A 13,423-nucleotide genomic window follows, 5' to 3' on the forward strand; every position below is an offset into this window, starting at 1 on the left:
CCTAGTGACGTCTATACAAAATTTGAGACTCCTAGCATTTGTAGTAACGAAGTTTCATACAAACTTTCAACCCCAAAAACAACCCCTTAAAAGTCGAATATTGCAAATTCTCGTCTTAGCGAGCACCTACGTCCTATAAGTAACTCCTATGCAAAATTTGAGATACACTCACCAACCATTAGCACACGCTAAATATGAAGTTCTCGGTCGGTTAAGAAATATTTCTTCAAAGCAACTTCTTGGCAAAGAGGCGAACATAACTAATTCTACCATTAGCCTCGCGAAGAAAGCCAACGGGGTGGATCGATACATGAAATAGGTCTCGAAAAGATTTTCTGCAATTCAAATAAACTAGCCTAATTAGATTTTAAAATGTATATAGTGCCAAATACCCCATTAAGTACGTACGGAGAATAAAACATAGTGGCTAGAAGGCGTTTATCTTCCATTATGGGTAACACATCCGCCAGGTAACGATGACTCTTAATGGGACATTACTGTCATCTATCAAAGGGTTATAAAGGTTTATGTGAGGATTGTTTCTTATGGAATATAGATAGTGGTAGTTTGCCACGACGATGATGATTGATGTTATATAAAATAGTTTTTTTTTTCTACAGGCTGTATCCCGCACATAGCACGGTAGGTAGAGGGAACATAGCGCTATGCCTGGATCGTTACCACAGGAAGAAATTAAAATTATAAATTTAATAAATATTTAATTACCTTGAACGGGGCGAAAAAATATTTTTTTCGACCCGTCGAAGGTTCTAGAAATCCGGCCTTTGTAGCCCGATTTGGACCACGATCGGAGCTGGCCCATTAAGGACTATGTTGAACTCGCAAGAGTAAACTAGAATTTAAATACTTACTTTTGTTTTGTTTTCATTTTAATAGGTATGTTCATGTGTTCAAATAATTTTGGATGGTAAAATGGCAGATAGCGAAATAAATTTTACTAAAATCCAAATCACGTTCAACATAACAATGCTCAAAATGAAATTCGTGTTACAAAGCGACGAAGATGTGTGGAAATACAAAAACAATTTAATGAATACATTATTATATTATTAGTATCAGAAACAATACAATGCCATGTCATATAAAAGGAGGATTTCATTTAAAAATAATTAAACCTTGAACTGCAATCCAGATTTTTCATTGAAACACATAACACTACGAAATGCCGCTTCGTACTTATCATTGTATTTGGACTTGTTGCATTCGTCAATGATAGCGTTTACTCTGTCCCTGTGCCTGCCAACAATATCCAGAACTTCGTTTTTGATAATGCTTCCATCACTATCTATATATCCAGACCCAGTTCCAAGGCAATACGTGTACTTTCTGGTAGACTCAGAATCACTCAACTGCCACGCGAAAAATTTCTTCATCGTATCTTTCTCTAGGTTCAGTTCTTCAATGCACTTTGATGACGCCATCACAATACCGGAAATACGCGCTGGAGGCATAGCGATGATCTGTTTAAATTATTTTGGTAATAAAATAACACTAGTAACAATGGTGAAACAGACACATAAATACATTAATAATTGAGGTCAGTCATGGCGCAGCGGTACTAGCGTGTGACTGTAAACACGACAGGTTGTGGGTTCGATTTCCACTCGATGAAAGGTTATATTTTATTGCACACAAATAAAAAAACCGGACAAGAGCAAGTCGGACTCGCCCACCGGGGGTTCCGTACCAAAAATAGAGGTCACGGGCTTAGCTTAGCCAGAGCCCTTTCATCTGATATCTCACTTGAACTAGCGACTTTCATACTAAATTTTGCCCTTGTACTCCTGCTCCACGACCTCTGCCTGGCCACTTCTTTTTCTTTTTGGATAAACATAGAAAAATACATGAAATATTACTTACATTGCCAGCATTTTGTCCATAAACGACAGCGAGGAGCACAGCGGCTATGCACCAGACAGCCCTCATTTTGTAAGTTTTCACTACAAGCGGCTAAACAAAAGTAATTAAAAATAAAATACAGTATTCATCTTTTATACTAATGTAATAATTATTAAATAATGCATTATCATCTCTGATCCATACCTACATTATAAATTCGAAAGTAACTCTGTCTGTCTGTCTGTCTTTTACGCAATCAGGGCCAAACTGCTAATTTAATTGTGATATAATACTCATATAGAGATACTTTAGGTTCCCGAGATGAACATAGGATACTTTTTCTTCTCATATTTGAAATATTTTCGATATATACCAATATATTAAAATACTTATTAACATGACATGCAATTTATTCCGCCATGTTAATAACAACTGTCGTTGCTAAGCAACGATTTGCAAAGTTTGTTGTTAGAAAACGTCACCTAAAATGAGCTTGCTTAACGCATCTCTCTATTGAAAACTGAAAATAATTTCATAAATATATTTAATAAATATTCGTGTAATTCAAGCGGGCGTAGCCGCGTTCGGGTCCACTAGTATGGTTATATGTTCATATTTTTCAAGCATAATAATATCATTAAAAATCCTGTCTTGCAATAATGATCATTTAATATGAATTCTATAAATACTTATAAGGAGTGTTATAATAGTATTTATTTATAAATGCAATCTTTTTTTTTATATATTAATTAATAATGTTTATATGGATGTAAATCGCAAATAATAATAATCGTAAATTGTCTATAGGGATTTATAGTATTTTAATGGGTTCTTTTTATTGCTAGTTTATTTATTTACACCAATAAATTCAACAGGTGTTATTTATATTTGTTTTAATAATCTTCACTTAATTTTTGAATTACTTTTGAACTTACTTTTTTAATAATCTTCACTTAATTTTTTATTTAATTACTCACTTCATCCATAAAAAATATATTTTTTTTTTAATTTACAGAGCAAAACTACTTCAATCTCAGGTCCAGATATAATTTGCTTTGTAGCGAATCGTTGACATCATCACAATCACAGTCATTATTCAATCCTAATCCTCCAGATAAACTAAGAGCTGACTATTTATACCGTCAAAACAATTTTATCATCTCAAAATCACAAGAATATAAAACCTAACACAAAATACAGAAATACTCCCCCAAATTGAAATACTTTACGCCTAACTTTAGGCCTAAAGATAGCTAAAGGAAATAAGCTTATATCGTCGGAAGAGGTTCACGACGGCGGCGCTGCTAAGCTTCAAAGAACGGAAATTAAAGGTGTTGTTCAATCAAGTAATGGCGTGTTTCTTACAATTTATTGAATATCGACGTTGAAATGACATTAAGCGATTTTAATGATAAATTGGGGTCATTGTAGCGCAGTGGTTAATTTTAAACGCGATTGATGTTTATTATAATTTGCTTCTCAATTACTCTTATAGATATAATGCACTTATATGAGTTGTTTTTCGTCAAATTGTATGTATATAGCTTACATTACTATATAATAAAATATATTTAATATTTAGACTTAAACTAAAACAATATCGGCTACTTTGACGATGGTACTTAGTCCGGAACAAAATATGCCATGTTTATGATGACCCAAGTTCCGACATAAAATCTCCCATAACGCTATAAAGTTATATCAACAATACACAATCAAGTAAAAAGGGAAAATAAAATACATCTACGACAGGGTTGTAATGGTATATAACAAATATAATACATATAGTTTGTAAACCTTTTACTTAATTACTTAAAAAACACTTATAAGGAAATATATTTTTTTAAGTAGGACTGTAATTTGTCTGTCTTGGTGCAGCAGTACAAGTGTTCGACTGTAAACACGACAGTATATTCATCTTCGACGTTCTGGTAATTAAGCAAAGCGTGGTTCCGCCACTCAACATGCATTGACTCCAAAAATCGACAAAAAATAAGGAACGGAAGCATCTTAATGGAAACAGAGTATCTTGGTAATAAGTTTCCAGGTTCCCTTTGCATACCCTGCTATGTGCAGGATATATGGGGATGCTAAACAAAATAGTAGAGTATTATTTTGTGCAGAGATTATTTTAGCAGATCCCTCATTTCTTTTCCACTTCCACTTGTTCGTGTCAATGTGCTCATTTTTAAATATTCATTAACCTTTTCACGGTTGAGTGCGCCGTTTGTGCATGTATGAATGAGGCTGTCCCAGGCTACTCCTAGGGCACAAGCGTGCGACTGGAAACCCGACGGTTGTGAGGCCATTTACCACTCGGGCTAATGAAATATTTAATATTTTCATTTCCTCGCTTTCGTGACAAAACAAAACATAGTGCATAGTTCCATTAGTGGAACTTAACCTTTAAATACCGGCGTGCGGTCTAGCAGGCCCCGGCAGATATTATACCTCTTAGTTTACCCCTTTCCCCACAAAAAATAGCAATGGATGCTTATAGGTAGCTGCAGGGTCAGTGCCTACGTTGACAGGCAGTGCTTTCATCATGCGCGCATTTTGTGAATAATTATGTTTTTATTAAGTTTTTTGGTTTATGCTCTGTTATAGTAAACTATTTTTTCACATACATTATGAAGTATGAATACACCAGGGATTTATAGGACATATCCTGTCATTATCTATTTGATGACACCAACTTAAGATTGTCTCTTTATTTTGATGACTGGTCTAGCAGTCTTTGGAAAAAAGATAACCAGCAACTTTAAGACCTGCACAAAGATTCCACATATATCAATCCTTTTTTGCTAAATAAAGTTTTGTCTGAAAGTAATATTAGTCACCAAAGTTATGTACTGGTTACAAACACTTAACAAATAAAAGTTAACAACTCCAATTAACTGCTTCAGACAATGGTTAAGTGTTCAAATAAGTTGTTTCTTGTTATCTTGTATTTTAAGTTAGTAGAAAGAAGATTTAGGGAGTCACGTCGACATATATTTCGTAACTTTCTCTAAATATTGTAATAAGTTTCTATGTTCTTGCCAGTCTGACAGGCTTGTCAAGGTTTGGATTCCAAAGTTATTCAAATATATTATAATGGTTATTTGTTTTAAATATGTGTACATATAAAAAAAAATGAGTTACCCCACTTAACTCGGAATGCCTCAAAAAATCGAATAGAAAAAATGGGGGAACGGAAGTGTTTTAATGAGAAAGAATGGTCTTGAGAAAAATGGTCTTAAAAAACAGCCAGACAAACACGCAGACAGACAGATATTTTTTATTTTACACTGCAATATTAATTATAGAAATCACTGTTACCATTTTGCTTATATAATAAAAAGATAATAGGTTTTACAATTTAGCTTTTAAAAAAGAAATTTCCTCTCTCGTAGGCTATTCCACAAGGTCAAACGTAAATATAGTGGAGGGTTGCCAGCTTGGCGACTCTATTAGCATTCACTCGTTGTTTTATGTACATCGTTACATATGAATGTATGGACGGGATTAACATATATGTATTATTTTTATTGTCTTATTTATTTTATAACATTTGGGTCACAGAGGTACCGTAGTAGCACGTCACTCCGTTTTTTTTATTTAAATTTATTTATGTTTTTAATCATTTTAAAATATTTCTCCAATTTTAAACTTATTTGAAGCTATACTATAAAAAATCAGTCTATAGCAAGAAACCTAATTTATAAAACCTTTTCTATTCAGCGATGATATTCCGTATAAAGTTAAGTACTAGTAAGGTTCAAAATTACTTCATTCTTCATTCGTGGCCTTGGCGTGATTGATGGGTGGCCGCCGTGACAATTTCTGGCACAAGTTCCCCTTCTAAGATTTTTTGCAGTAATTTGTGATAGGTATTATGTTGACAACAATATAATAAATGTTCTAACCAGTAAAAACACGGAACTTAGTAAATATGGTGTAAGTGAGGTTTTTCTTTTTTCGTCTAGACGCTAGTAGATCGGATATGGGTTTTGGCACATGTATTGTGTCCTATATATGAAAGAATTCTTGATTTATTATTTTTATTTTTTTAGCTTTACATATTCTGCACACAGCAGGATCGGCAGCGGGAACCTAGTGTTAAGAGACTCCGTTCCCCATTTTCCGCTCAATTCTGAAGTCATTGCTTGTTGAATGGCGGAAATTAACGCCGCGCTTTACCTCGACACAATACAAGTATGTAACGAAGAACGACGTGGCGTTGAGTTCCCCCACTTAACACACAATGCCTCGAGAATTCGGTGAAAATGAGGAACGGAACAGAATTAATGGGGACAAAGTAGCTTAACAGTTTTTTAGGTTCCCTTCCATATGTGCAGGATACAGCATGAACCAGTAGTTCGTGAGATTATCGCGTCCAACCAAACAAATTCAGCTTCATACATATTCTTCAGCTTCATAACATAATAATCGAATAGAGGTACTAATCGATATACATCAAAACAAGTATTATGCAACCAAAAATATAGTGCACTTCAAAAATACCACAGCAGATTTATTTCTTTAAATACTTCGCAGTTTAGCAACTCGGATTTGTGAACGAAGCGAACCGTAAAGTAAATATTTACGATGTGGAAAAAAAGTATAAATTATTACCATTTATTTGCTAAATTAATATTATTTTAGGTACATTTAAAATGGCTACCGGCCAACTACTTGGCGGGTTATAATAAATTGTATAGATTTTGTACTTTTTATTCATTTTTATATTAAAAAGAAGAGAAATAGTGTTTGAAATTGAGACTTACTGTGAAGTGGGACAACATCTGACTGTAAATGACGGTTGCGGTTTCGACTTCTCTTCGGGAGGAATTATTTTCATTTACAATATTAGGGGAACGTGATACTTTGTCAGGTCACTCTCTATTTTTCCTGTGATAAAGAGAGAAGTTAGAAAGAATCATATTTTATTTTTGATAAGGATAATTTTGAGTTCGTTTCCAATTCCAGGCACGAGAATGAAAGAAACCAGAAGGAACTATGTGCAAATCATTTTAATTTACCATCATTTACATCCACACTTTTATATATTGAACTTTACGTACAACTGAATCTTAGAAACAAAATAATATAAGTTTATTTAACAAAGTTTTTTTATACAAATATTTAAATGAAGCAGATGAAAAATACACAAAACCCATAGATTCAATTGTAATAAGATAAAATTATCTTTCTCCAACATAATAACTGCCTGTTATTCGACATAAACGAAGACAATTTCCGATAGAAAAACATAGTTTTATTTCAGTAAGCACAAGTTTATAGGTACACACGGCGTGTTCAGAATACAAAAAAGGTAATCAGTATGGCTTCAGTAAGCTTGGAACTTTGGATACTACTGTTTTAAAAAAGTTTCTTAAAGGAATGATTGAGCGACTAAAGAAAAAATTTTGAAATGATAGGATAGTAGATTTAATAAATAAGAAGAAAAAACCGTGACGCAGGGGCAAAAACGTGCGACTGTAATCGCAACAGGTTATGGGTTCAATTATCGAGGTACTTTTGAGATTTGAGCAAATGAAATATTTGTTATTTTCATACCTTCGCTCTGGTAACGAGGCAAAGCGCGGTGTCGAGTCCCACCACTCAACACGCAATCCCTCCATGACTAATCTTAACTTAGCTTCACGCTTTATCCCTAGCGGGATAGTCAGAGACAACGGAGCGCCAAACGCTACGGTCTTTCGACTGACATTGCAATCCGTCCTCTCTTCATTACACTATCTAAAACCATCACGTACATACATATCAATTTCAAGTTTACCTACTATACATTATCATAGCGTGATAAGTGATAACGTTTAAACTGTCAAGTCTCATACTGGCTTGTTAAAGCGCGCTATACTCGTACAGGGAGTGGAGTAGGAAATGTCACTCTCATAGACGTTTTTATCTACGAACATTGTTCTCTCATGCTCATGTTGATGAGTTATTAATAGCTGCTTCACGCTTTTTCCCTTTTAGCGGGATAGGCAGAAGGTAGTTTGTCCAAAGATACTCCGTGAACTTGTGCCTAAGTCTTGAGTCTTGAATATTGTGTATGTGCACTAGGTCCCCTCTAGGAAATGAAAACCCTTTCCATCTAAAACATAACAATTCCATACTATTTTAAAACCGCTTATATCGAATTTCACGTATTTTATAGTACTAGTATCCTATTGGCAACATTTATACCCACTTTGTCTTAATGCACAACGCCCATAAACAAAACAAAGCGGTTAATTCTGATCGCTCGTAAACTCTGGAGCATTATCTCTCCGTTGTTAGTACAATGCTTGTTGGTTTCGTACTAAAAGTAATCTCTATAGAATCTATGGATTGATATAGATTTTACTTTGTCATTTTCATTTATTCACTGTTCGCAATATATAAGTCAAAAATAATAATAATAAAGCGTTACAGTCGCACCCTGGTGTCGCTGCGCCATGACGGCCTCACCCATTCGACGGCCATTTAACTTGATTGAGAAATAGTTATTCTTGTAACGTTAGTACCATATCACTCCGCACACCGAGCACGCACTGCAGTAACAATATATAGGCGAGTGCTTTTGAGTAAAGTGAGTTAAGTTATATGGTCGTTCCGTTATACTCAATACTTGTGTGGGATTTGTTGGAAATAAAAAAATATTGGTGTTTTTACATTTAATTTACAGTTACCAGAGCGACGAATAAAATATTTCGTATCCTCGAGTGGAATTAGAACTCACAACCAGTAACGTGTACACTTGATCTTACAACTGTTATAATATAACAAATTATCAGAAACACCCCCAATCTCATCTAAGATGCTGCAATAGCCGGAGAGCACATCAGACGTTAAGATAGTAAAGCTTAATTGATGAATATGCCAGTTTGGAATGCGTCCAAATAGATATAGTTCTGTCTGTATAAGTTGTTCAAAGTTATAGACGTCGTTATTTAATCCCCCCCCCCCCCCTCTTCCCTTTGCCTCCGTTAACTGTATCTGTAACTTTAACGAAATTAAACTATAGGAAGGAATGTTTTAGCGATTTTTTGACGTATACTAAAAGTTTGTAGATAATGGTCAAAAAGTTTTAATTGTACATGTGAAGCTTTTTTGTATTTTATTTTTTTTCAGCTTATATTTCGCATGTCGCAGGGTAGGCAAAGGAAGCCTAGTGTTTAAATTCTCCGCTTTCTACTTTCCACCGAATTCTCGAGGCATTGCGTGTTAAGCAGCGTTGAGAACTCGACGCCTCTCGTCATCAGAAAAAAGTGAGTCATTTCCTCGAGTGACAATCGAACCCACAATTTATCACGCTTACAGTCAGGCCTGGCCTCATCCGCATAAATATATACTTAAATACAAACAAACATAATTAAATGCGTTACCAATTAATTATAGTACAGTTCATTGGTATCGACCCTCGATCCGTAATTACCCGTTAGGGGTCATTAGCGATGCCGTATTGTACTAACGATATAAATTCCTATTATTTATGTTCCCAGCCTTTGCGTTTGCTTTGCCTCGTAGTTCAGTTGATTTATTCTAAAATGAAGTTGCAAGAAAGCGTAAATCACTGTAGTTGCTTTGTTTGAAGTGTACAGTTACTTGTGTTTGCAAGGAATTTCTTTGTTCTTTGAAACGTAATATACAGGGTGCTACTCGATGTACAAATCGAAAGGGAGGTAAGTAGCTATTCAGACAACCCCCATGTTAAGCAATTTCAATTGCGCAGATGATATTTGCGAATTTTCTTAAGGAAAAGAAGAGAATAAGAGCTCCACACGCTACGTCTCTACATTCTGGTCTTTCACCTGGTCCACTGTAATCAACTCCTTCATATATTTCCGCCCTCTAACTTAACTACTACTTAATTCAGGACGTACTTGAAGTCAGCACATGGTGTGACTGTAAACGCAACTGGTTGTGGGTTCGATCCCTACTCGAAGTAAAGAAATATTTATTTAAATTTATATTTTAATTTCTTCGTTCTGGTTTCGAAGCAAAACACGCAATGCTTCCAAAATTGGGCGGAAAGTTGGGAACGGAGTGTCTTCACACTATGTTCTCTCTGTCTAGGAAGCGTGAAGATGAAAAAAATATATAAGTCTATAATTTAATTAGCGTATTGTTATAAATAATATTATTTATCTACGTACAATAACAATTGAAAGTGTTTCCAAGCAACACAATACAAGTGTACAAGTTAACATACTCGTATAATACATTGGCGTAGTAACCAGCAGTTGTAAGTAGATCCAGCAGCTCTCTAGGTGCTGTTGTTTTATACTACTTGTTGAGAGTTGTTCAACAAAGTTGGTGAGATCACCTCTGAGGATATGAGTTTGAACATATACGAGTATGTTTTGTGACGGAGAAGTACAATCTATATTCTATTTTTGTTCATAGAATTGATAATGTTTAATTCTTATTCTAGTGGGGCTGCGGTGGCATAAGTATGTGATTGTACGCGACGGTTGTGTGTTCGATTCCTGCGCGGTGGAATGATATTGTTAATATTTTCATAAGTCTTCGCACTGGTAAAGAGGCAAAGTAAACACGCAATGCCTTTAGAATTTTGAATTAGTAGAAAGTATGAATCGAAAGTATTAATGTGGAATGATATGTCTTAACAATAGGTTCCTTGGTTCCCTCTGCCTACCATGCTGTGCTGAAAACAGCGTGAAGATAATTCTAGTGAGCTTCCTCGAACAATTGACTCAATAACTTTCAACTCGTTAGTTCTTGAGATTAGAGCTATCGACCGAATAAACTCTTCAGATTAATAATATTGGTATAGACTGAAGACATACATCTATGACAATATAACAGATGCTATATTATCAACATTCCATTGAAAGCGCGTTAGTTTACTGTCGTCATCGTTAATTACGATCAGAAATTAATTAAGATTTGATACACTCTGTACATTTGCATTACATTGAATTAGTCAATATAATTATAATATTCAATGTATATAGGTATATATGAGTTTATGGCCATGTGGAGTTCGATTAGTTGGTTCGATTCCCACGCGGGGGAAGGAAATATTTTCTAATGACTAGGCAAAGCGATGATGACTAGGCACAGCGATTATTTAGCGATATGTACTCGTATAATATATTGTTGTTTAGTTTTAATCAACACTACAATATGAATTCGAGATCTCTATATTACACAACCTATTCACAACCTGTACCAAAAAAATACATACTTTTCTTTAGACCTAACCTAAAGCCATCCCTTCCTACGAACATTCCAAGCAGGATACAAGCCTCGCTATCTAACCGAAAGTCGTTGTGGTCAGGATTCGTCGTTTTTTCAACGTGAAAGTATTAATAAGTCGACAGGTGCTATCGCGGCGGGAAGCCGGAAGGTGTAAGCGGGCTTTAGCCGGTCGTTCACTTTGAATAGGCGACGATAATTTCATTTTTTTTATCTCACAATAAGTGCTTTAATACGAGAAATAGATTAAATTTAAAGTCGATTTGGATTTTATGACCATATATATATATATATATATATATGTATTTTTATTGTAGAGACGACGCTACTTACCATTCTACGGATTCACCGTATTCGTCGTGTTGCAGGGTGGGGAAAAGGAATTTAGAGCAGTGCTTGTGATTTAGGACGTTTTGGTTGGTAGAGGATCTAATAATAAGACATTTCGTTCCCTAAGAATGGTCCAATTTTCGAGACATTGATTGTTAAGTTGCAGACCTCAACGCCGTACTCTCTATTCTTGTTACCAGCGAGAAAAGCGAAAACAAGTAATTTCTCCGATTAGGAATTACAGTTATAAAAGCGTGGCTACTACTTTACAAGTTATTCTCGAGATAAGTGAATAACGTTCGTCCGTCCGAAGAGGTGTTCCTGCGATGCCAGAGCACGTTCAACTTAAAGAAATTTCTCATCTTATTTCCCGCGGACCTTTTGTGGGGACTTTTTAATTGCAAAAAGTTTTCTTCGCTTTACTGCAGCAATTTTCTGCGGCATGATTAATTTGTCACTTAAGTCCAGTTATCAGAAATCTTTTAATAGGTTGCGTGTAATTTTCTTAATTGAATATGGGAGTTTCTATACTGTGGACATTCTTTTTTATTATTTTTTTCTTGGTAGGGGGAGGGAGAGCCTGGGAGAGAGGGAGCCTAGTGTTAAGATACTACATTTCCCACTTTCCGTCGAATTTTTGAAGCATTGCGTAATGTGTAGTAAAATTCAATGCCACGCGTTACCTTGGTAACAGAGCGAAGAAATTAAAATATTAATAAACAATAATTTATTGCTCCGAGTGGGAATCGAACCTACAACAGTCGCGTTTACAGTCACTCCATTTAACATTTGCACCACGATGGTTTCTAAAATGAAGAAACCGCTTTCACGCCTAAATTCTCTTGAAGGTAAAAATGACAATAAAACTGAATATAAATATGTTAAATTTTATTACAAAATAAAAGCTGATATGAATTATGTAAAAGATGACATAAAAACTACGCTTTTCTCTTTAGCTCTCCGTTCACATGATAATTTCAGAAACTCTATTTCACTTTAATATTCTCATAGTTTATAGTTTCTGAAGGTTTGCCAAATTGCCGCGTAGCGTTTTGTTTCTTTATATCTCAGTAAGTAACGCATAAAAAATAATTGATAGTAATATGCCTACTGGTTATGAGAAAGTATATGAATGTTAATAATTATATTATACTAGCGGCCCGCTCGCGGTTTCACCCGCGTGAACTATGTTATTATTAATTTCTGTCTCCATGACTACGTCCTAGTGACGTCTATGCAAAATTTGACACTCCTAGCATTTGTAGTAACGAAGTTTCATACAAACTTTCGACCCCAAAAACAACCCCTTAGAAGTCGAATATTGCAAATTCCCGTCTTAGCGAGCACCTACGTCCTATAAGTAACTCCTATGCAAAATTTGAAATTCCTAGCACATGTAGTTTCTGAGATTTCGTGATGAGTGAGTGACCTTTCGATTTTATATATATATAGAAGAAAAAGATATGTAGAACGATAATCAAGCTTATATTGTCATAAAACATGGGAAATCTTGGCTAAGTTAGAGTATTATATATTTTTTTTAGCGTTTTGCTGTATCTCGCACATATATGTGTACCAACTCTCATATTTATTTTGATATCAGCGATCAATATCCCGCGGGAATCTATTGAAGTTCCGATATAAAATGTACTTTTCATATTAAACCAGATATAACACAATAATCTCATCAACTTTTATCGAAATCCTTTTGTAGGATTATATTCTAATTCATTTGAGGCCATCGTGGCCCGGTGGCATAAGAATATGACTGTAAACGCGACGGTTATGGGTTCGGTTCCCACTCGGGAAAATCCAATATTTAGCCTCTACATTTGACAAAATCTGGGTTTTTTAGTATAATACTTTGTCCTGCATAAAGTAGGGTAGGCAGAGGAAACCTAGAGTTAAGATATTCCGTTCCCAAAACACCGCCCAATTTTCGAGACATTGCATTGAAAGGCGAAATTTGACGTCGTGCTTTACCTTGTTACTAGGGCGAAGAAATAATAGAAATTGATTC

The 13,423-nt window shown here is 35.0% G+C and overlaps 1 protein-coding gene across 1 annotated transcript; it reads right to left on the reverse strand.

Moving 5' to 3' along the window:
* Positions 1–1,107: 1,107 nt before the first annotated feature.
* Positions 1,108–2,074, reverse strand: LOC146539674 (odorant-binding protein 22-like). The gene is made up of 2 exons (XM_085184997.1): positions 1,882–2,074; positions 1,108–1,481 (listed from the first exon to the last, which is right to left on the reverse strand). The coding sequence occupies exons 1-2, from the start codon at positions 1,945–1,947 to the stop codon at positions 1,131–1,133; spliced, it is 417 nt and encodes a 138-aa protein (XP_085041123.1). The 5' UTR covers positions 1,948–2,074; the 3' UTR covers positions 1,108–1,130.
* Positions 2,075–13,423: the final 11,349 nt, after the last annotated feature.

The sequence above is a fragment of the Heliconius melpomene genome, chromosome 4 (assembly GCF_056956725.1).
Source record: "Heliconius melpomene rosina isolate 202511_hmr_F chromosome 4, ASM5695672v1, whole genome shotgun sequence".
NCBI classification, from domain to species: Eukaryota; Metazoa; Arthropoda; class Insecta; order Lepidoptera; family Nymphalidae; genus Heliconius; species Heliconius melpomene.

Excerpts from the sequence above, each read along its gene's own strand:
- LOC146539674 (XM_085184997.1), bottom strand. The coding sequence starts at position 1,947 with ATGAGGGCTGTCTGGTGCATAGCCGCTGTGCTCCTCGCTGTCGTTTAT. Across the intron at positions 1,482-1,881 it reads ATGGACAAAATGCTGGCAAT|ATCATCGCTATGCCTCCAGC; the intron begins GTAAGTAATATT and ends TAATTTAAACAG.